The 25,088-nt window shown below is 45.7% G+C and overlaps 1 protein-coding gene across 8 annotated transcripts in view; it reads left to right on the top strand.

Annotated features, from left to right (window-relative positions):
* LOC147672952 (glycogenin-1-like) overlaps positions 1-25,088 on the top strand; it is a 261,253-nt gene that overhangs the window by 168,418 nt on the left and 67,747 nt on the right. For all 8 annotated transcript variants that reach the window (XR_015303473.1, XR_015303471.1, XR_015303472.1 and 5 more), the window contains exon 6: positions 20,626-20,752. Coding sequence is in view for 4 of the 8 variants with exons in the window: in XM_086947859.1 (XP_086803985.1) it covers positions 20,626-20,752 (127 nt within the window). In the remaining 4 variants the exon portion in view is untranslated. The remainder of the gene's footprint in view (positions 1-20,625; positions 20,753-25,088) is intronic.

The raw sequence follows: 25,088 nt of genomic DNA, 5'->3' as shown, positions 1-25,088 counted from the left end.
TAGCACCCAGGGAGGTGCCTTTTATCTCATGGTTCTCTAAAAGAAGCAGGCCAACTTCATTGAAACTGACAGCTTTAGTTGAGTGGAAAAATAATTTTCCTAACTGATAATTTGGTGTTGTGAAATAAAAAAAATTTCTACCAATACGCCCTACAGGACAGGGCATCAAATCAAATGGGCTTATGGGATGAACTTGCTGTGCCTGCCTGCACACTTCCTTGGGTAATGCCAGGACTGAGGCCACTGATTGAATATGCACAGTAGCTTATGTACCACCATGCTCCTAGAGACAAGACATAGGAAGAGAGACCTGGAACTGAATTGCGGGGTTGTTCTGCCTCAGGAAATCTGTAATGAATTGATTCAAGAATTAAGTGAACCTGAGGTCTCTTCAGGTCTACTAATCATCGAGTACTGATTCAGCAGTGAGAGGCTTAAGGCTCAATATGTCCACCGACTGATAATCCCACTCAAATCATCATGGCATGTATTGTTATGATTTGCCATTATGATTTTGCATATCATTAATATGGCTCTGTGAGAAATACATCTCTTGTCCTTACTGTCCTTTACAGAAGGTTACGTGTTTTCCCTTAGAGCATTTTGGCTGAAAAACTGAAATGCAGCTGTTTAATAAACACTGTAACTGTAAACTGGTAGAATCTGAAATGTCCTCCCTCAAAATCCCACCATACAAGAAAAAAACATAGGTGGAGCACATCTTTATCTGTTCAAGCAGCGTAACTATGGAATTCATTACCCCCAAACATAAGATCCACAAATAACTGGCCTATCTATAGAATCCTAATCAAGAGTTGACTCTTTCCTACATAACCAAAAAACTGCATTCACAGGCATGCATTCTAAATAGGGTGTACAGGACACCCACCAATACGCTGTATACACTGTCATACATTTTAAGTTGATGTCCATTCCAAAACACTGTGGGCAAATGCATTGGTCTCAACTTTACAAAAACAAATTTTACATTATGTTTGGCATCCTCCTCCCAAAGTATGTTCAGAAATATTGATAGAATATGGTTGTGAGACAAGATTTCTTGGGGGGATGCTCAGTAATAGCATAAAGAAGTTCTTCCAAAAAAAGTAAATGCTTAAAAGAGGATGTTTTTCTAATAGCAGGGATAGTATTAAAAAGTGTTTTGATAAACAGTAGTAGTTATTGTGTAATAAAATGACTGATTTGTAGACATACCACTGCCTGCGGTGTTGAAGTAGGCTGGACATTGGTTTTGTAAATAAACATGTCTTCCAAACCTAACACCAACCTAGTTTGATTTTCAGAGGTAGAAGGAGTTACTCTAAGACAGTAAATGCCCCTCCAGAAAACCTACCACTCTCCTTTTCACTGCCTTAAACCATTGTTAAAAACCTAACATCTGTAACACTTATGGCCTCTTGCCTCCCACCCTCCTTCCTCCGCTGTGGCCAGGCTGCTAAATGTAACTATATGGAGTAGGCTCATGGGGAGCTGAGCAGACTTCTGCTTCAATAGGGCTCCCTGCGATCTGCGTTCAGATCTCATCTTCTGGTGACAATGCAAACTATTCAGTCTCATGGTTGATGACAAGGACTTCAGATCCATCTATCAACATTATAGCATTATAAGATGGTAAGGGGTAGAAATTTAAAACATTTTGCGCTGAGTTAGAGTCACAAAGGTTATGCTAAGCAGCACAACATGTTTTTGGGGAATTAATTTTCAAGGTACCCTAAAAGTAGGGCAAAGCACTGCCTTTCGTTAGTTAGCGCCAAGGGGGTGGTACATGGGTGTTCCCATGCAGCCACCCATGCCTTTTGATGCAAAACCCTATCTACAAACAATTGTAGTCAGGGTTTAGTGCCAAAAGTTAACGCCACTTCAAAGGAGGCGTTAAGAGGAGAAATATTTGTATTTCTCCTTTCTTTTCCGACTTTGCATGGGTACTGCACTGTGCAGCACATATCCAAAGTGGGAAAAGCTTTAAAACGTGTCTAGGCTTGGCATTTTGTACAGGAAGACTAGACTCACACACATAGCTTAGCACTACGGCTCTATGGTTGGTGTGTGTGTGTGTGTGTGTGTGTGTGTGTGTGTGTGGTGCTCAGCAGCTGAAATCAGTGCTGGCACTAGGGAGAGGGGAAGAGAGAGCCATATCTTTGAAGATATGCTGCTCTCCTGCTCCATCCATGCCATGCAACGCAGTGCAGCCTCTTTGGGTGCTGCGATGAGTTTCGTGTATTTTTTTAAATCTGCCCCAAGGACATATGTAAACATGCACATGCATATTGTAGTGACATTTTCACCTTTAAAATCTTTGCAAGATCAAAAAAAACTCTGTCTACAAACTTGAAGCTTAGCGAAAGCTGATGAAGCCTTTTATAGTTTAATCGAAGTTCTTTTTCGTTACTACTTAAGTCTAAGCTGTTTTCTTCAGATTTAAGCAAACTACCACATTTACATATGTATTTATCTCTTTAGCGTACTTGCTAAAGCAGTGTTATCACATCACTTCACAGCTTTACGCAAAAGCAATATATAGGTACTAAGTGCAGAATGGATGGATAACACGTCATAATAAAAACAGAAAGTCAAGGCAGGTGAAAGGAAACACAAATCAACAGAGGACAAGAAATTGAGCATGATGAACCAGTTCAATAATTTTGACTTACTCCCTTTCGAATAATAAGCTCACACGTGGTAATGCCACCATTTCTCTTAGTCAATTGAAAGGTGGAGTTAAGGGGCAAATCATGACAGATGAAAATGTAGGTGGAATGTCAGTAGATTACATGGTACACATGCAAGTTGGTAAAGACAGTCCGGGCTCAGAGTCAGAAACAAGATAGCAAAAAGAAATACCAGGTAGTGGTAGATGGTAAGTGCTCTTCTGTCAGCACACGCTTCCCAAAGTGTGAGAGGAGTGTAACTAGATGCCAGAGCATCTAAACACCGGGGAAATCAATGCAGTCCATGATGCACCAGACAGTCCAGTGGAGAAACTTCTGCAAAATGTATGGACCCAGCAGCAACCTGCCACACAGGGCCTATGCACCCTGGAGAGCTCCAGAAAAACTCATCAATGTGCAGAAATAAGTTCAGAAGTACGGACATAAATCCAGGCTGGAAGAAAATGAAAATGGAGATGAGGGTATGTCCTCTGCATGGTATATAGGTGTACTCCTATGCCATCAGTGCCTGTTTGTGACTCTGTTATCCTGACTTTTGCTTTGAGCCTGGCATCATGCTAATGTACCAGTGTGCTGAGACCTAGGACGATGAGCAGCCAAGGGCCTGTCCTGCCACTTGGGAGGGCTCGCCAAGTGCACCTTCATAGAGACAGTGGACTAGTGCGGCTGTCCTGGGTTTAGCATTGGTGGTGGTGGTTGGACACCATGTTTTTGTGATTTATAGTGTGACCAAATCTTCTTATTTGTGTTAGTGGAAGTGGGGTAGACTGACCACTCACATGTAAAGTTCTGCTAGTATGTGAGACCACAGAAACCTACACTTACATCTAGTAGGCACTTTGAGCTTGTGTGCAACATGAGGATATGGTGCATGTATGGTAGCAGGACCCTATGTGTGTGTGTATGATTCTGAGAACTGAAGTTAGTGGTATCCATTTTGCTTGCCACATGTTTGAAAAGGCCCAAGAATATGGTGGATGAGGACACCTTTCCCAGGCAGTGGAAATGTATTCCCTGTTGTCCCTTGGCTGGAGGGTGGAGATCCAGATACTGAAATGACAAGGATTGAGCCTGAGTTACCTTTAGAAATTCTAAGAAGACTATGTTAGCAAGGAGCTACTCACTAGTACTTTCTGAGCACTGCTATTTCATTCATGGTAGGAGAGAGGGGTAGGTTACAATTTCTGCTCTGCGAGGTGAGGAAGTTTCTTCATGAGGTCTTCCCTTTTGTCTGCCCCTGATCGGTGCCCCACGAGACTGATTACATACAGGTGTAGAAACCTCACACTTTGTTGTGTTCATGTTGTGAGTGTTCTTGCTAGAGACAGCCCCATCACTACCTGCTGTGAGAAGTTTCATGTTGCACAAATACCGTACCGTATCTGGAGAGCAGCTTAAGAAAAATGCTTAAAAAGAGAAGCATTCTAAACTGGTTCTGAAGGTTGAGACAGTGAATCCACATCTGCTGTCTAGAAAATGTATATAAAAGTGGGAATCAAACCTCACACTTTGCTCCAGTTCCAAGTTCTTCATGACCAAAGTGCTCTGCAGAGTACTCAAAGGACTGCAGTGTAACCAGGGCTGTTGTCTGCCGTGGAGCCAGTCTTCCAGAGGTGAAGAGACATCACCTGAATTATCCACCTTCTGCTGGAGGAGCTGGGGGCCCGATTCACAGAATGAACTTACTACTTTTGGCATTCACAGAATGCACTTACTACTTTTGGTATTCACAGAATGAACTTACTCATTTCGGTATTCACGGAAGTTAGGACTACTAACTTTAGGACTCCTAAATGCCTTCTGTGAATACCGAAAGTCTTAAAATTAGGATTTTTCTCAATTTAGTAGTAGTAAAGTTAGGACTACTAACTTTAGGACTCCTAAATGCCTTCTGTGAATACCGAAAGTCTTAAAATTAGGATTTTTCTCAATTTAGTAGTAGTAAAGTTAGGACTACTAACTTTAGGATGCCTAAATGCCTTCTGTGAATACCGAAAGTCTTAAAATTACGATTTTTCTCAATTTAGTAGTAGTAAAGTTTGGACTACTAACTTTAGGATGCCTAAATGCCTTCTGTGAATACCGAAAGTCTTAAAATTACGATTTTTCTCAATTTAGTAGTAGTAAAGTTAGTCCTAACTTTACTACTACTAAATTGAGAAAAATCGTAATTTTAGGACTTTCGGTATTCACAGAAGGCATTTAGGAGTCCTAAAGTTAGGAGTCCTAACTTTACTACTACTAAATTGAGAACAATCCTAATTTCAAGAATTTCGGTATTCCCAGAAGGCATTTAGGAGTCCTAAAGTTAGTAGTCCTAACTTCTGTGAATACCGAAATGAGTAAGTTCATTCTGTGAATACCAAAAGTAGTAAGTGCATTCTGTGAATGCCAAAAGTAGTAAGTTCATTCTATGAATCGGGCCCTGGGTGTCTGCCTAGTCCCTAGAAGCCTGCCTGCATGCAGAGAGGGATAGAAGGATTCTCCCTGGGCATGTAGGGACAGAGGCTGTCCCATAGTAGAACCACACCATGTCCCTAGTCTAAAGAACCCCTATAGAAAGTGGACTGCCTGATAGAGCAAACCAGGAAGGAACCCTTGCTACAGTAGGTCTCCTGGTCTCTCTCTATGGTTCTATCAATAACTGTACCCAAAAACTACTCAGGTTTCCACTTTCCATGTGCCTACCTTGCCGCTACTGTTGTGGGCCACAATTTGTTACTATGATCAATTGCATGAGACACTGCAACGTCACTAAGGGAAAACCAAAAGGAATACACAGACAATAGTCGTAAATCTCCAGCCACATTTTCACTTTACAGTCAACGTTTTAATGTCTGATTCTAACTTGGGACGTTTAAAGGGGTTGCAATGTCAAACACAGCCCTAACAGATTGCATGAAATTACTAATTGAATACTTGCTTGCACCGTCCAGTGCAATTAATGACTGGGCATAGGATTGCAAGGCTATGATAAGAAAGTGTGGCAGAGAGAAAGCCTCCATCCTTCAACTAACCGCTAAACAGAAAACCTCACAATGGATGTCAAAAAATTGTCTTATACCAAAAAGGACATTAAAGAAACAGCACCGCCTGTTTAGACGTAATTGGCTGGTCAAGGTACAACAAGACAAATTAAGGAAATTGTGCCAAGAGTAGAAGAAGTCAGTCTTGTTGGCTAAGGAACACTATTTTAATACATTCTTGTACAAAGAGCAGCAGAGATTCTAGAGCTTTTTGGAAAATAATACACACATTAAACAAGGATCACACTGCGGTGTACAGCACAAATATAACTGAAGAGTACAGGTTACACCACTTGCAAAATCACGATTCTATAAAGTCAGAGGAGCCAATGGAGAAAGGGATGCGAGAAGACACTGGCTTTTTGACAAAGGGGCTATCATCCACAGCAGTGCCAGTCATGTCACCATGGCCAGGCCTACTCACCCAAACGCCCACAACCAACCAGCTCAATTCGAAAGACACAAATAAGGATGGAGGCAAACGAGATGGGCAGCTTATTCAGGGTATAATATCAGCCACAGCCAGAACTAGGAGGGGGTTCTTCCAATGGGCAATGAGGACTAGCTGAGCGAAAAAACAGCCCAGTAGAACCAATCATAAAGAAGAGCCGAACAGACTGGGTCACAAGTCCAAATGAACTACCCTCTGCCCTGTTCAAATCTTCCCCAGAGGTATGGGCAACAAAACTCAATCCTCTCTTCAATGCTTAGAGCCTCCATCAGGCAGTCCCAGACTCTTGTTGTGAATTTATAATCCACCCAATTTTTAAAGGGGGCGATAGTGGCGACCAAGCAAATTATCGATTAGTAGCTCTACTCGACAATAATTCTAAGGATGACGCATGTCTAGCACTGGAAGATCTACAAGAATGGGTTGAAACTTGCCACATAATCCATGGAACCAAAAAGGATTCCATGATGGCCAGGGTACATGCTAAAACCTAGCAGCCTTAATATTCTGCATTAAAAAGCCTTCACTGAAAAATCAACACTTTACACTTGTTTTGTCGGTTCTAAGGCGGCATTCGACAGGGTCCCCCAAGACCTACTCTGCAAGAAATTAACAGTATTGGGACCCTCATTGAAAATAATGAGAGCCATCCAAATTCTTTACATCAAAACTTGGTTACATGTCAAGTTTGGAGATGGCATCAAGCTTTCTCAGAAAATCTACAATTCAGTTAGCCTGAAACAAGGGTGTGTTCTTGCCCCCCTATTGTTTAATTTTTATATTTCAAGGCTGTCCATATATTTAGATCTCACAAATGCACAACCTCCAAACCTAGGAGGCTGCCACCTTTCTCACATTGTATATGCAGATAATTTGCTTTTTATTAGTGGAACTCCTGTAGGATTGCAACAGCTTCTACATGTTCTATCCAGCTTCCCAAAGTGGCAAAAACTTGAAATCAACCATAGAAAAACAAAAGCTGTGAAATTTAGCAGGAAGGTAAATCCACCGGGATTGTGGATTGTAGATGAGTTCCAGCTATCCGTTGAATCAAAATACAAATATGTTGGGATGGTATTTAATTCAAGAGACACTTATGCTCCAAACATGGAAACAATGAAATCAAAAGCTGCCTCCCCGACTTCAGGAATTTCTATACTCTCAAGATCACTGCAAGGACCCATTTTAGGGCAGCGAAGCTACTTCCATTTATTACGCATGGCTGCTAAATAATGGTAGGAAAGAAAGTGGCAAGGCTGTTAGAAATGGTAATCGCAAAAGCTTGTCGGATCGTCTTCAGGCTCCCAAAATTATACATCACAGGAACAATTGTGTCTAGAGCTGGATCTAATAAAACAATAATTTGCCATAAAACATTCCTTTCTAAAAATGTGCCACAGCTTTAGATTGCCAAAGGACAATTCATTAGCTAAAAACACATCTGAAACGGTATGAGGCGCACAGGAACCTGAGGTCTGGTCAGGCACAATTGATACAGGTCCCTAAATTCAAGCAGGTCAGGAGGGGGGAGAAGCTTCTTGTTGCAGACAGCCAAGACCTGGAACCTGCTCCCTATTACAATAAAATATAGCCCCTCCCTCCTATCATTTAGGAAAGCTGTGAAAACTTGGCTTTTTACCGCCGAATTAGAGCTCTACATCATCAGCAATCTTTTTTACATCGACTTAGCGCCAAGCCGCCCTTGGGCATTCATGCGCTCTGCACATTTTCAAATCGAATCAATCAATCAAATCATTAGCTGCTCATGTCTGACTTGAAATAACTAAGCAGAGCATAAAGTCAATATTCAGATAACGCGTAGGTGATGTTCCGCAGGAGTGGCAAGCCACTGATTAATAAAACTCCAGGGCACCAATTGATGAGTTAAAAAAAATCCTCAATAGAACCACAAGATCTCTCTCCATTCAAGAAGATAAGGCGACTCAGTTGAAGGGTGCCCATGCCTGGCACGCTATTAATACTTACTAGTTTCTAAAACCTCAGCCTACTTTGATTTTGACTTCGCATTCCATAACAAGCTTAAGCTTATGCACCTCCGCCTAGGAATCCAACTAACTCTTGACCAATTACCCAGGTTAAGACCTGCTAAAATAGAATACAGACTCTGCGGCACAGAAAAGGAGACCTTCCCACCTGTTCTTTGCATCTGCCTGGCAATGTTACCTGACCATAGAAGAATAATGCGTGGTGTCTTCAGTCAGGCTGCGTTCGAACATGTAGACAAGCCCTCATAACTGTGCTCAATCTGGAGCATCCACAACTAAACATCCAGGTGGTAAAGTTCATAGAAATATTTGAAGCAAGAACAAAGGCCATCATAAGGGAAATTAAAAAATACAAATGGGTGAAGCACTCTCATGCAGTAGGAGACTGGTAGCTATTAAAAGCACTGGCACTTAAGCAAAATTTGCACAGTAGTCACCATGGTCAAACCCATTCGATCACCACACAAAAAGAGTAAGGGGTAGGAGGAATGTATATCCCACTTCGACCTCCTGTAATGACCTAAACACACATCAAAGAAGTAGGACTCAAACCAGGTCGCTATATTCTATTGGGTACCGGGGGAGATAACCAGGTGTCTAAAACTGCCCTCACACACAGCAAGCTGTGTCATGCTTCATCTAAGGGCTGCTAACACACCCGCGCGCTTCCCAACGCTGGAGGTGGAGCAATAGGAAGGGTGAAGACAATACAACTCATAAAAAGTACAGAGAACGGGATCAAATGTGAAAAAGATGCAGAACTGGTGATATAAAACTGGACCCAGTCAATACCTGGAAACTGACTGAGCCATGACAGCTTTCGGTCTACTTGATGCCAAGAGGCCAACAGTGACGCTGTAATAATTAAGGGCTATTGTGGCTGGCCGTTGACGCTTCAACAAATTTTTGCTCGGCTATGCCTTTGTGCGAGCATTGTCATTCCAATAAATCTGGTACAGCCAGGCCCATGCCCTATTATCGAGGTTGGAGGCTGATAGATGTGCTGTGATCAGCATAGGGCGCTGCGGCTCAGCTTCGACACTCTCAATAACTTTGCATAGCCGTGCCCATGGCTGAGCACTGTCACTTAAATCAGCCTTGGCACAGCCATAATTTATTAGCTATTAAAATTATGTTACATTTTAAATTGTCTCCTACGATTTTTTATTCGAGCGATTGAGTAATTATTATGAATTTGACGTGCAGCACTTTTGAATATTTCTGTTTTATCATTGTTTTATTGTTTGAAGTTGTAACGATTTGAATTAACTTTGCACTCTGAAAATAAACGGGAACCAAACTTGTAACCAAAAGGAACACACATCTGTCTGCGCATGCCTGGAGATGGGCTGCAACTACCATTCTGTGGGATCCTTCTGCGTCGGCCTTTGAGGTTGGCTACAACTGCCTTGCCATGGGCTCTGCCTGCCCTGACCTGGCGGTGAACCGAAAGTGTTTTATCGTTGTATCTAATTGGACCTGCCTAGAAGTAGGCCATTGTAGAGAGCCACCCGGGCTCCAGCAAACAAGGTTGCCATGCACCCATGCATCCCCACACCCCTCGGGGCGGGCTCGCCCCGAGAGTATAAATAAAGGGGCCGGAGACCGCTCGGGGTCTTCAAGCCAAAAGTGAAAGTATCGCTCTCTGTGTCCTTATTTCCTGCGCAGCTGCGGCCTATTGGTTCTAGGCCCGCCGCGCTACATTGGCGACGAGGCCGGTCGCAACACACGTGCCCGCCCTACCTTGAGTGCTACTGCCGCATCATAGCGCTGAAGTGAAAGCGGTGCCCGACTTCTGTGTGACTGCCATCAGCTGAGGCCGCTGCGCGCCACCAGCTGGAGTCCGTCCACGCGCTTCCCTGTCCATAGGGAGCGTGTTCAGCTGGCGGAGCTCGGTGGCGCGACGCCTTTCAAGGGGGGGTAAGTGCCTGCTACCCTTCCCACATGCCGCTCCGTACACGTGGTGGACCCCGCGGCGGCCTCTACTCTGTGCCAGCACCACGCGAGGCCTGCAGGCCCCAGTCTTCCTCTCGCCAGTTTTGGTGCAGCAAGACCCCGAGCCTGGGGCTGCCCCTTCCGCTGCCTGCGCCCACGGCCGATCTGTCTGCCCCAGCACGCTCCCGCACTGCAGGCTCTTCGCAGAGGAGGCCCCAAGCAGCGTCAGGTTGGGAGTTGTGGAGGGAGTGCCGGCCTGACTCTCCAAAAAGCACGGGCAGCTGCAATAAGGACATTTAAAAAAAATAAAAAATAAAGAAAAGGCAATTGAAGAAGAGATAGGGCGCAAAGTCAGTAAAAGCCACCTGCTGGATCACCTCACCAAGGGACCAGAGCCTACTCAAGCTCCAAGACCCCAAAGAAGCGTGCAAGAGGGCATATCACGCCCCACCTACTAGCACAAGCAGCCACCACAGGGCCAAAGAACCAGGGACACCTACTGAGACACACCCCTGAGCTGCACGCAAGCCGCGCCCCTGCGCCCACGCTCCACTGCCCAGCCGCGATGAGCAATCCGGTGGCAACAGTTGTTGCCACACAGCAAGATAGAGGGCGCAACCCAGCCACTGGTGTCAACCCACCACCACCAGTGCACATGCACACGGCAATTGCCCAGCTGCCCCATTTAATGAAGCCTCAGACCCCGCCACTGCCGCGCCAAGGTGTAAGGCTTGGGTCGGAGGACTCAACCACTACTTTAAGGGAACAAGGGAGACGGACAGCACAGTGAAACGGTCACTCCTCATTTACTACGGGGGTGCGGAAATCTATGATCTGTTCGAGTTGCTCCCCAACACCGGAGAGGAGGACGACTACGAGGCGGTGGTCACCGCGCTTAACAGACACTTTGACCCGCAGCTCAACCACGACTTTGAGAAGTTCGAGTTTAAGAGGGCATGGCAGACTGATGCTGAATCCGTCGATATCTTCTATGTGCGACTACGTCGACTGGCGAGCACGTGCCCCTTCACAGACCAGCAAGACGAAATCCGTGACCAGATTATCGTGGGTTGCTGCTCAAAACTCCTGAGGAAGCTCATCCTTTGGCAACCTGGAATCTCGCTGGACGAGATCCTGGTGCTAGCCTGCTCCCACGAACTGTCAGACGCCAGGGCAGAAGAGATGGAGACCGCCCTACATACACCTGTTGCCGCGTCACAGGTGTCACGGCACCCGTTGATCAAGGAGGAGAAGGTCGACGCGATCCAAAGATGCCCCATGCCACCTCGCCAGGTGCTCAAGCCCCCACCAAAAGGACCGTGTGGATACTGTGGCGAGGATCACCCCGCGACAGCCGTCTGTGGGGCAAAGGGAAAACGTGCTTTCGCGGTGGGCGGTCTTATCAACAGCGCCAAGATCTAGAAGCATGTCCTAGCATGTTCGGCAAATCTCCCTTGCTGACCCACAGCCGGTGACAGATGACCAACCACAAGAAAGACGCCCCATGTATGAGGACAAGGACGATGAAGAAGTATTTGTGGTGTCGTATGTCAGCCAGATGGGGACTCAAAGGAGGCCCCCTCCCATGTGCTCTGTCTCCATCGAAGGCACAGATGTACAAGCCCTCATTGACACTGGGGCATCCGTCAACGTGATGGACTCTGACCACTATGAGCGCCTCTCACTGAGACATCCTCTTGCGCCATCCACGGCGCAGATCTACACTTATGGAGGAACAGAACCGCTCCCTCTCCGTGGCGTCATTCATACCACCGTTGCCAGTGGCAGCTACTCCACCGAGGTGAAGTTCCACATCACTGAGGGCAAGAAGGGAACTTTGCTTAGCTGTCACACGGCCGAAGACCTTGGGCTTGTCTTCTTCGCTAACCAAGTTCACGAATCCCATGCGGAGGCAATGTTAAAGGAATTTCCAACTCTCTTTGAAGGACTTGGGAAGCTCAAAGGCAAGAGGTTCAAGCTCCACATTGACCCCTCAGTGCAGCCTGTGGCCCTCTGGCACCGTTGAGTACCTTTCAACTTACGCCCACAAGTGGAGGAGGAACTGAGGAAGCTTGAAGAGCTAGGGGTAATCAAGAAGGTTTCTGGGCCTACCCCGTGGGTGTCCCCACTGGTCGTGGCACCCAAACTCAGGCAACCAGGGGCCATTCGACTCTGTGTCGACATGAGACTGCCAAACACCGCGGTGAAGAGGGAGCGCCACATCACCCCCACAATGGATGACATTGTGGCCGACTTAAATGGGCGAAGTGGTTCTCCAAACTAGACCTGAATGCAGGCTACCACCAGCTGGAACTGGAGCCGGAGAGCCGGTATATTACCACCTTTTCAATGCATGTAGGCCTACGAAGATGCAATAGGCTCAGCTTCAGAGTGTCCTCAGCTGATGAGGTCTTCCAAAACGCCATCCAGGAAGCGCTGTCAAGGCTGCAAGGGGTGATCAACCTCAGAGATGATATCCTCGTATACTCCAAAACGCTCGAGGAGCATCACGCACACCTCCGGGCCACTCTGAAATGGTTGGCAGACTGCGGGCTAACCCTCCACAGATCCAAATGCTCATTCTACCAGGAGAGCGTCAACTTCTTTGGCTACACGTTCACCCGAGAGGGACTCCTGGTGGATCCCAAGAAGGCTGAAGCTATCCGGAAGGCCAGCACACCCAGAACCCCCACAGAAGTGAGGAGCTTCCTTTGCATGGCCAGGTACTGTGGACGGTTCATTCCCAACTTTGCGGCCATGTCAGAGCCACTGCGTGTCCTGACGAGTCACAACCACAAATGGGAGTGGACACTGGCAGCCAACAAAGCGTTCCAGGACATATAAGCGAGCCTGATGGACAAAACCGTGATGGCCTGCTTCCACCTGCGACGCCGGATGGAACTGCTCGTCGATGCCAGCCCTGTAGACCTTGGGGCAGTCCTTCTCCAGGAACATGGCCCGGAAGTGTGGAAACCAGTTGCCTATGCCAGCAAAGCCCTCACCGACACTGAGACCAGATATGCCCAGATCGAAAGAGAGGCGTTGGCGATCAACTGGGCATGCCAGCACTTCCACCTGTACCTGTGGGGCCAAGAGTTCAGCGCGGTGACCGACCACAAACCTCTACTCCCGCTGTTTGCTGGCCCCGCCCGGTTTGCACCTCCGAGGATTGAGCGATGGGCGGTGCAGCTACAACGCTACAACTTCAAAATGGTTTTTCGCCCAGGCGTGCACTACCCGGCTGATTACTTGTCTCGCCACCCGGAATCCCTGACGCCGTCCAACCCTTCTGCGGATGCCTGCAGTACTGAGGTGTTTGTTCACATGGTGTCTCAAGAGGCGTGCCCCAAGGCCATGACACTTGAAGAAATCGGCCAGGCCACTCAAGAAGACCACACGCTATTCAGAGTTTGAGAGGCCTTGGAGAACAATGGCTGGGCCCATTTCATGGACGGTGCTCGCGTCCTTCGTCCGGAGGTCAGCCATGCCCACCAACAGCTGTGGCAAGTCCGGAGTGAACTAAGCGTGGGGGTAGAAGGAGTGGTTTTGAGAGGATGTCTAATCGTGATCCCGGAGAAGCTCCAGAGAAGAATCCTCACGCTTGTCCACGTTGGCCACCAAGGAATGGCCAAGACCAATGCCCGGCTGCAAGACAAGGTTGGTTTCCGGCGATGGATTCCATGGCCGAGGAGATAATAAGGCTATGTCATACCTGCACAATCACCGGAGGGGACCCAGCTCCGGCACGGTGATCACAGAAGAACCAAGCAAGACTCCCTGGATGCATCTCAGCATAGACTTCGGAAGTTTTCAAGATGGACGGCACATGCTGGTCATGGTCGATTCCTTCTCGAAGTTCCCCATTATTGAGGTGGTAGCATCCACCACTTTTCCCCACGTAAAGAGAGTCCTGGACAGGACCTTTGCGATGATGGGACTGCCTGAAGAAGTCAAGTCTGATAATGGTCCTCCCTTCCAGGGGCGGGAGTTCCAAGAGTATCTTGAGAATCTGGCAGTGAAGCATAGAAGATTACCACGCTATGGCCCCAAGCGAATGGGGAAGTAGAGAGACTGAGGAAGGACAATCAACCATGCCTTGCGCATTGCAGTGGATAATGGAGAAGATCCTGAATCAGCCCTCGATCATTTCCTTGGGGCGTACCGTCACACTCCTCATAGCACCACTAAGTGTGCTCCGGCTCATCTCCTGTTCAAGCGAGCCAGACGAGATAGTATCCTGTCAGACCCGACGTGGGTGCCCGTGGAGAGGGATGATGCTGCTGTCCAGGCGAGGAGGGAGACGACGAACCGAAAGGCGAGTGAGGCCCGAAGAGCCCAAGAACCTCAGCTACGAGTTGGAGACCAGGTGGTAATCAAAGACCGATACCCTGGGTCGAAGTGACGGATGCCCTACGAGCCACAAGGGTGGGTCGTGGTCAGTGTCCAAGGGACTATGCTCACAGCTAAAAGGGGACAACAGTCTGTCACAAGGAATATATCCAGCTTCAAGAAGGCCCTGGAGTCGGAAGTGGAGCCCGAGATGTCTGGTTATCAGGTCCCTTTGCTGGATTTCTCTCCCCCTGTAACCCAACATGAGGAGCGCGTCACCGGAATCACCGAGCCAAGCCAGTCAAAGGAGTGTTGACAGTGCCCGTGCAACCAGTCAGGCCACCGCCACAGAGTCAATTTGAAAACAAAAAGTCTTCTAGTTTAGATAGCACTAGTAATTTTTTGTCTTGTAAAATGAGATTTTTCTGTCATTTGTTGTATTAGAAAAGTTGCAGGTCAGCCTGTTGTGTTTGTACATATGGCGACAGATTTGTTAACAGCAGGTTTTGCCCTTGCTATGATTTTTATACTTATACCCTGGACACTATAGGTATCCCAGGTTACTGCTTATTATATTTGAGCAGAAACAGAGAAGCACTGAGAGGAGGTCTGTTACTTAATGGAAAACATTGAAAGAAACCTAATGCAGGGTTGAAAAATCGCAAATATCAGTGGGAGGAGCAGCAGAATACTTGTAACCTTCAGCCTGCAGCGTCACCCATCCTACCCACTGAAACTGAAAGTGGGGTGCTAAAACCCTTAGTCAAATGGTTCTGGCTGACCGAGAAAGCGATTTGCATATGGGACAATGAGAGGAGAGGGCTGAGATCTGGGGGCAGGTGGTAAACACTTTGCACCAGTGAAGAGTAGTTATGCGCCTACTGAAGGGTGCAAAAAATATGTTTTTACTAAGGGGCATGTTTATGAGAGCCTTCCATCACGTTTACACCATGTGAAGTGGTACATGTGTGATGAGAGGTTCTGAGTCAGATTTATGAAGCCATGCAAACCCACCCTGCATGGCTTTAAGTGGACTCATAAAACTTGAGTAAGACAACGCAGCAAAAATCACTGTGTTGCCTTAGTCTACACAAGGGAGGCGTTCAAGAGGCTTTGAGGTGGGAGTTCCCACATAACTCTCATAGTTTTTGAAGCATTGCCAGATTTACAAGGACTTGTACACCACGTTAAAATCTTATGCCTCCAGAGGTAAGGCGTAACGAGGAGAAATATCTCTATTTCTCCTTGTTTTTTCCTCTTTCTGTGTGTGCTGCAGTGGAAAACACATAGAAAGAGGAAAATGCCCTCTCAGGTTTGTGTTTGTGTATGAAGGTGCCTCTTTCTGCACAAAAACAATCCTGCCGACAACATAGACCCCCTTGCACCCGAATTGGTGCTAGGCTACCAAAATGGCACACCACAGGGGGAAAGGAAAGAATGCACCATATTGGATAAATACGGTGCATTCCTGCCCTTTCATGTTGGCGCAAACAGTGCAGCAAGGTGACTTGCTGTGCTGCCCTATGTCAAACCCCCCTAAATGAGGGCCTTGGTGACCTGTTCAGAAGCATTTGCACCACACCACTGATGCAAAAATTAATCTCTGCATCAGTATGTCTGTGCAAATAATGTTTCACACTGGTCAGAAGAGACAAACTTGCACTACATTGGTGCAAAGTTAACACGCTGCCTTGTTGTGGATGGCTCTACTCTTTTAATCAGCTGTCAGATAGTGACACTTAGTTGCAGCCAGCTCCATTGATCGAAACAGCTGTGAGAAAGCTGCTGACACATGGGCAAGCTTACATAAACAACTGAGAAGAGGTGCTCTTACTCAACCAAGCTTGAGAATGTTCCAGAGCTAGGTTGCAGCTGCTGGTAGGAGTATTTGGGCTAAGTATATGGGGTGGTTTAACACATGCTGACTGTAGTGGTGGGTTCTCAAAATAAATCCAACAGATTGATGTTTGCAGGTCTATTAGTATTAGTATGCTAATTCTTCAGGAAAACCCCGGAGTGTCAGGGAGTGGGAGCCACAGGAAGAGTGGTTTGAAGGACTGAAAAGGCACAGGAGGTTCTGCGCCTGTACCGGGGCGTAAGATCTAGAGATGCCAAAGGAAGCCAAGACTTACTCTTACTCATCCTTGTGAGGGTAGAAGGCAGAATAATTCTTCCTGGATGTGAAATTGCTATATGCATGGATCTGTTGCCCTTTGGTGGTCTTTATGGGCTAAAACAGCAGGGGAATTAAAAATATCAGATGCTACTCTTTTTTTTTTTTTTTGTGAAAACCTTTATTGAACATTCTCAACCAGATACAAACACGGGCCTACAACCCCCAGGGCTGGCCGCTAAGCAATTGCAACACAGTACTACGGTGAGAACTTCAGACCCAGCCTCCCGGGGGTATAATCGCTACTTCCACAGTACTGACTGGTTGGAAGACCTACCAAATTGGAACAGGATTCAAGAGGTTTCATTTTATAATATAAGATAGAAGGATCAGGTGCCATACAATTTCTCAAGCTACAAAGTGGGGGCGAGCGAAATAGCAATGTGTCCATAGGTAATCCATTTTCATGTAGAGCAGTGGCGTTTAAGCAAACGACACCCAGGATAAACAAGCATACTATTACAATTCGCGCCAGCAATTATGCCCGCCCCTTGGCCCTGAAACATCGCGAGAGTTGAGGCACAGATGTGAAAACAGAGATGGACCTGACAAGGAACCCACTACACTGACCCAGAAAAGGAGAAAAGAAAAGGCCTAGGAAAGATAAGAAGAGAAAAAGGCCATAGAAACAAAGAAAAAACAAAACTCCCATCCCCCACCCCCCAGCCCCCCACCCTGCACCCCTGCAGATGACTACGGCCTACCCCCCTAGCAGCGTGCCTGTCGCCCCAAAAACCGAAACCCGAAATATAGAAGAAACAGAGAAAAAAGGAGAAGAAAATAAACCCCACCCGAAGAGGGGAAATGGAGGAGGGCTTTATACAAAGCACTCCCGGTCTCCCGCCCCCGACCTAACCAACCCCGCCCCGGACTCCGTTAGTTCAATAAAACAATCCCGTTAACCATAATACCACAGTGAACCACCCAGAAAACAATCTCAGCCTTGGCCCCGTCGATGAAATGTGCTAAGTCCGTAATGGGATGAAAGCCCCGTCCTCAAAATGTCGAATAGTACACAGAAATTGGTAGAACAGGGGTCCACAGATGAAAAAAGAACTGCAGGTCCCAAGGTAGTCGGTTGGTACCAACGATGCCCCTCCCCGTCTCCGAAGCTAGTCTTCGTCCCATCCGCCATCTTGATAGACCGACTGGGGAGGGGGGTTGACACAGTCCAAAACAGTTCACAGTCCCAATTAAAAGGAACCGAAGTGGGGCCAGCATTCAAGTGTTCCGACAGTTGCAAAACCGGGGATCCCAACAGATTATTTGAATCACAAAGCACAGTATTTTCGGGTAGCTCCACTGCGAGGGGGGCAAATACAGCTTCCAGCGCCGGGGCTAAGTACGCCACCGGGGCGTCAATCGAAAAGCAAGCTGGCCGCCGGGTCTCGGGCGTCAAGTCAGGATCCGGTCTCAATCCTTTGATTCCATCTGCCGCCAACAACAGGCTGCAGGTCTGAGCTTTAACCGTCTCCTGAAGTGTCACAAGGGCCTCTAGCACCGTCCGCAATGACGGGCCACTTTGAGCCTGTTCCGTCAGCCTCCATTTTCCTTCGGGCATGGTGGTCCCCACGGAGAGGCGCCTTCTCCGGGGCAAGATTAGGCGGAGCAGGTATTAGCCATGAGGGACAGACTGTTAGCGTGCAGTAGCGCGTAGCGAGATTCCAACCCAAGGGGCACCGGCGGTGTGAATGCCGGACCCCCGGACCGGGACCCCCGCAACCCAGCACCGTGCGTCCTCGTCACCTCACCTCCTATAGAGCACCAGGCAGCAGATGGTAACAAAACAATCCCGAAATTCTGAATGTTCCTTAGACCGGACCCAACCGCTTCCAGCAGTCCGTTGTTGTTCAATTCGGACCCGGCAAGGCCAGCACTCGAGACCCCGGCTTCTCGGCTGGGTTAGGCCTCAAATCGATCCTCGATGTTACTTCGCTTCACGATGTCGGAGAAACTCCGGGAGCACCTCATTGGAGTGCAAATCGGGTCACACACACGGATCCGGGGCAGGAAATCAGGATAGGTAGCAGGATATTAGAGCATAGGACGGAGGTCAGCGGAGCCGGGAGACTATGCGGCCATCTTGGTTGGTGTCGTAGCTCCTCCTCCTCAGATGCTACTCTTAACCACCAGTGTTGAAGGCACCCAACTCAGGAAAGCTAATGTCTACATTTGCCCTCAAGAAAATAAGAATTTATTTGACAGCTGTTTCTGTTTTCCTGACACCACTTAGGAACAGACTCAGACTGCTGCATACATGGAGTTTTCAGTCAACAGCATTCTTTAAATGGGTGATTTTAAGTAGTAGCGCCAGCATGGCTCGTGGACAGGGGGGTGGGCGCAGGGTCGTGCCTGAGATTGGGGGGTCTTGTGTGGGGAGGGGGCCGCACAAGGCGGGGGGTCGCAGGGGTAGGGGTCATAATGTTAATAAAATTAATATAAAACGTACCTTTCTGCCGGGTCCCGCGTCTTCCCTGCTTCTGCTCTCCTGCCTCTACAGGAACAGGAAGCAGGCAGCCAGGCTCCCTCCCCTAAGCCAATCACAATGCTGCATGCAGCATTGTGATTGGTCTGGAGCACCGTGACACGCCGCCAAGGGCTAGAGTGGTGTGCATGTTCTAAATGCAGGCTGTAATGCAGCCTGCATGGAGAAGGGCACACTATGCATGACTGGTTTGGGCGACCCAAGGGGGCCGACCAAACAGTCTGTGCACACTCAGGAGTGAGCAACCACTCCTCCCCTGCCCTGCTCAGAGAGCAGAGCAGCCCCACCCAGCTGCCAACCTGCAAAGCAAACATGAAATGTTAAGAACTAAAAGTTATTACCATTTTATGTTTTGGCTTCTGGCACTGCGAGAAAGCAGTTGGGCAATGCTCCTCTGCCATAGCTGAGGAGCCACCCCTGATTTTAAGTTGAATCCAGTCTACGAAAAAATACCCATCAGAACAAGGGGTGAGATTTCAAAGACACAATGCACCTCCCTAAAAATTAGCATGGAACAGTGAAGTTCTTGTATTACCTGCTATTGTATTGTAGCATTGCCTTTTTACTTACTACCACTATGTGGTGAGTAGGACAGCTTAAGCAGGCTGTAAACTTAGTCACAGGGGCAGTGGAATGCAGTAGGTATGTGTACCAAGAGGGGTGTATCAGAGAGAGCTCAGTAATCCATATGGGGACATTATTTAGCACACAAATCAGGGCGCTGAGGTAGAAATCTGCAGTGCAGGCATTGGGAATGTAGGGATTAAAAAGAAACTGGTGAGCTACCGTGAAACAGCACAGCTTCACCTTGTGGTCTGTGACATCGGGCCAGTAACACTTGTTACCGGCCAAACTGGAATTTCCTTCAACTGTGAAAAAGAACCTCCACTGTTACTCTGAGGTGTCTCTGTTCATAAAGTCCATAACAGAGACAATGAGATGTCTTTGCTCATGAACTTTGTTCATTTTCATGAATACTTGAATGTAGTCAAATCTATTTTCCTCCTCCTCGCTTGCATTGCATATTTAGGGCCCAATTCACAAAAGTAATCTGAGAAAAAATCCTAACTTTACGACTTTCAGTATGCACAAAGGGCATTTAGTAGCAGTAAAGTTAGTATTCCTAACTTTTCTACTCCTAAATGCCCTTTGTGAATTTTGGAAGTCATAAAGTTAAGATTTTGTCTCAGTAAAACTTAAGTTTTGGTTAACTTAAGACCAAAACTTAAGTTTAACTGAGACAAAATCCAAACTTTACGAATTTCGGTATTCACAAAGGGCATTTAGGAGTAGTAAAGTTACGCGTCCTAACTTTACTACTCCTAATTGCCCTTTGTGAATACCAAAAGTCATAAAGTTAGGATTTTGTCTCAGATTCCTTTGCGAATCGGACCCTTAGTTTTTTGTTGTTTTGTATTTCTCTTTTGTTCTTTGCATTCATTCCTCAAAACCCTTTCTGTTGCAGTTTTGTGTTGTGCGGTTTTTAATTATTTTTCTCTTATTTCTGTTTTTTGGTGTGTTGCTCATAAGGAGGGGACCAAGGACTTTTAAATAGTTTCTTCCATAACTGGGCAACAACAGACATCAGCAAACATTTGCCCTTCATCTATAACTTGAGCAGTAGTTCTGTCTACACCTACATCCCTGCTTTCCGACAGTAAGTACTGCTGGCTTTAAATCCGTATATTATAAGTAATTATATACCTGTAATTTGGCCAATGGAATGAGTGAATACCTTTCAAAGCTAGGACATGTATAGCAGCGAATATGATTTATTTCTGTGAAAAGTGCTGACTTACAAATAATGTGCACCTGTCAGTGTAGGAAATGCTGAATCAGTGTGAAATAGTTATCACACCTGATGAAACCCGACACCCCTTGTCATAAGACATCATGTGTGATAAATAACACCTATTCCACGATTTCCACAGAATTGGGGAATAGCATGTAGATTTTGGTGCTTATCGTACAATATCCGAATGCCCCGGGCCTTTTTTGTGTGATAAATTCTAGCTGATTTAACCTGTTAAACTTTAACAGGGGGTGTAGACTTTACTGTATGCGGTTATTACTGGCTGCAACAGACTCTGTATCACTTGTAATCACGACTCCTGTGCAAAGTGGGGTTTGTGAAGGTAGTAGAAAAGACCAAAGCACTCATATTGAGGTCCATAGAGGCAAAATAATGTACAATGTCAATTCTACAATAAATTGGTATTACATCACTTAGTTAGTGCCACAAAAGGCAGTATCAAAAATGGAGGACTGAAAAAATACAAGTACAAGATGTCTGGCTGCACGTGCAGCCATCAGAGGGATATCCATGTAGGCACATCTGCCATTTGCAGATTTCTAAGAATAGCAGGCAAGTCATGTAGGAACTGCGAGGAATAATAATTTTGAATTTGTTAGGTATTTTTTGAAGAGGTGTATATTTTGTTTTCATCTGATTATGGTGTGTGACCGGGCCAGATGCTGCTCATTTGGAAGTGCACTAGCTCCTCCTAACATCACAAGTGTAGCAGTTAAGTATTGGGCTGAATTATCTTTGATTGCTGAAGACTTATTGCAATAAGTTTTAATAATGATGTGGAAGAAAACATAAGATCCAAGCTGCAGTTAAGGCTGAAAACGTATTATTCAGGTAATACATTGCCAAAATGAAAACAACCTGGTACTAGCTCTCTTTTCTAAAGAGACTTAAGCCAATTCTTCCAGGGAGAGACTTCCAGACTGCTCTTCAAGCCCTCAAACTCTTGCATTTGGATGGTGACGATGCCCTACTCCATGGGCTCCCAGACTCCACACTGACACCCCTTAGGTGCACCCTACATGCTTCTGCATGTCTCCTCCAGAGCCTGAAGAAATATGATCACATCACCCCCATCCTGATGGAACAGTATTGACTCCCCTTGCCGGCCTACACCATCTTCAAAACCAGAGGAATCATTTACAAAACCATCACAAACAGCACCCCCACTTACCTTGCAGACAAACTCACTGTTGCTGGTGGATTTCAGTGCACCAGCAGCCAGGACACCATCAGACTGCAGACTAAGAAGTGTAAAAAGAAAAAACAAGACAGAAGACTTTTTCCATCTATGCACCCAGGTTCTGAAACAACATCCCTGCATTCATCAGGGCCAGTTAACAATGCTCCAATTTAGGAAAGAGTTGTAGACTCACCTCTTTACATAATGCTACATCACAAAGCATTAACCATCCACAACCCAGCTTCCTCTCCTCTTACTCGATGACTATGCTTGTCTTTGACAATGTACAGTGCTCCGCTGCCTTTTTGGCTATGGGCATGCTATAGAAATACCATGTGCATACATACATACATGTATTAGAAAAAGTCGGTGAGTCATAGGGTAAAATAACAAGGGGACACCCCAGCATCTGAGAATAAATCAAAGTCCCCCAGGTGAAACAAAGCGCACATCTTTACCCTTACACATAAGTTTCTATAATCACTCATATGTGTGTGGAGTTTCACTATGATACCAGCAGTTGTAAGGGTGCGCTTATGGAGTGGATGCAGACACCATTTAGACGGTTTTAGCTTCAGTGCACTGTTTCACCTGAACAAACGAGAAACTAAAACCTCACCTTTGGTGCCGGGGGCTCTTCATGTCTTACCTCTGACAATGCTCCAGGATTAAATAATTTTTTGAATTACTGAGTGCCCATTGTGTGGGATTTGACCACTGTGCACAGCCCACATAAGTCTTTCCCTGGCTTATTCTCTGGTAAAAAAGTGTTGTGCTTATTACAAAATGATTTTAATTCCGTAACCCTTTGCACGGTTAATGAAAGCTACCAGATCCTTGGGGACTGAATTTTGTGTGTGTGTGTATACATCTACATACCAGCTCTTTGCCATTAGGTTGGCGTTGTCTCTATCCTTTGAAGGAGCAGGCTGGTCAATTTTTTCATCCATTGAGCTTCCCTATCTTTGCATATTATGCCATTTGGAAACATTACATTCTATCCGGAATATGTTTAATTGAATTATTTTGGATGCTCCTATAATCGTTGTCCTGTCCTAATGAAGACCATTTAATTATATTATGGTCGAAACGCCATTGACGCATATAAGAGGACACATTTTTTCCCTTGTGTTGTTTTTTGTCTTGTCCTGAACTCCCTATTGTGTATATTTATTCCCTCAGCCACTTTTTGATTACATTTTGTATTGTTTATCCTGTTTGTGTACAGTGTTAATTGGATCTAATTATTTATCAATTGTTAATACATTTGCTACTAATTAAATTCACTTATACATGGGTATTCTACATTTGTATGTCTTTCTCTTTTCATGATTCCTTCTTTTTGAATAGCATAACTATTTTTGGGATGTATGTTTTGTGTATGTAAGTGTCAAACTTGAACCTATGTTAGATTTCAGTTAACTCGGACAAGGGCACATCCACTTTACAGAGTTATTATAACCATGAAAACATGGCAGGTACATGTTATTAGGTCACATAAAGTAGTTTTTTAATTTCACAGTAGAGTGTGTGTTGGACCTGTCATCCTTAGGGTGGTCTTCCCCAAAACCTTTTGCCTTCTTACCTCCTCTTTTTTCTGGTTCCTTTTGTTTGCCTTAGAACTCTGATCACTTTACCACTGCTTACCAGTGCTAAAGTACATGTGCTTAGCCCCTAAATATAGTAACATTGGTGAATACATAAGTGGCATGCTTAGTTTACTGGTAAGTCCGTTGTAAAGTGGTATACCATATACACCCAGGGTTTGCACATTAAGTGCTACTAGTGGGCCTGCAGCATTGATTGTGCCACTCACACAAGTAGCCCTTTAAACATGTCTCAGGTCTTCCACTGCAGAGCCTGTGTGTGGAGTTTACTGCCTCTTAAACTTGACATTTAAAACCCTTTCCAAGCCTTAAACTCCCTTTTTTTACACGTAAGTCACCCCTAAGGTTGGCCGTAGGTACTCCACAGGGCAGGGTGCTTATAAGTAAAAGGTAGGACATGTACTTTTAGGTTTTGCATGTCCTGGTAGGGAAAACACCTAAATTTGTTTTTCACTACTGTGAGGCCTACTTCTTTCATAGGTTAACATTGGGAATTCCTTAAAACACAAGCAGGTACATGCATCATTGTAGTCATTTGCGATTTCTTAATTGAGATTTTTAATGAATCGCAAGTAAGAAATCGCAAAAGCCTATGGATGTAGAAATCGCTGAAAAATTAGCGATTTTTAAACATTCCTTAATTGCGACTCGCAAATTGCGAGTCGCAATTATGGAATCCCTCCCCATTCATTCCTATGGGCCTGGAGGCCCATAGGAATGAATGGGAAGACATTCTCATTTTGCGAATCACAATTAGCGATTCGCAAATGGAGAATGCGATTTCAAGGGTGCAGGGGTATCCAAAGGACACCCTGTTGCTTCCCTGAAATTGATATGTGCACCCATGTTACGCACACACATGCCCCAGGGACATGTGTGTGCGTAACATGGGACTTTGAAAAATGCACTTTGATGCTTTTTTCAAGAAAATCGCAATTTACCATCACCTTACATGTGATGGTAAATTGCGATTCTTAATTGGAAAATCGCAAATCTTTTTACTTTCTTGCATTGTATTTAAGTAATCGGAAAATTGCGATTACTTAAATGCAAACGCAATTTAAGAAATCGCACATTTTGCGATTTCTTAAATTGCGAGGGGTTTCTTGTTTCATGCATTCCAAAAGCAATTTTTGCGATCGCAAACGGCCGATATTTGCGATTCACACCGTTTGCGATCGCAAAATGCTTTGATGCATGTGCCTGTTTTAACCTGTAATTTCTGATTAGAAAGGAGTATCTGTTTCATGGTTTATATCTTTGGAATGGTAATAATAAATCCTCTTTACTGGTAACATTAGTTTTAAAATTACTATTTTAGAATTACCACTTTTAGAAAGTATACATTTGTCTGCTCTTACAGCTCTGTGAGCATGCAGCCTGTCTCCAATGC

This window comes from Lissotriton vulgaris (genome assembly GCF_964263255.1).
Source record: "Lissotriton vulgaris chromosome 8 unlocalized genomic scaffold, aLisVul1.2 SUPER_8_unloc_1, whole genome shotgun sequence".
In the NCBI taxonomy this organism is placed as follows: Eukaryota; Metazoa; Chordata; class Amphibia; order Caudata; family Salamandridae; genus Lissotriton; species Lissotriton vulgaris.
The sequence above is the reverse complement of the archived record's forward strand: the minus strand, read 5'-3'. Positions and strand labels throughout refer to the sequence as shown.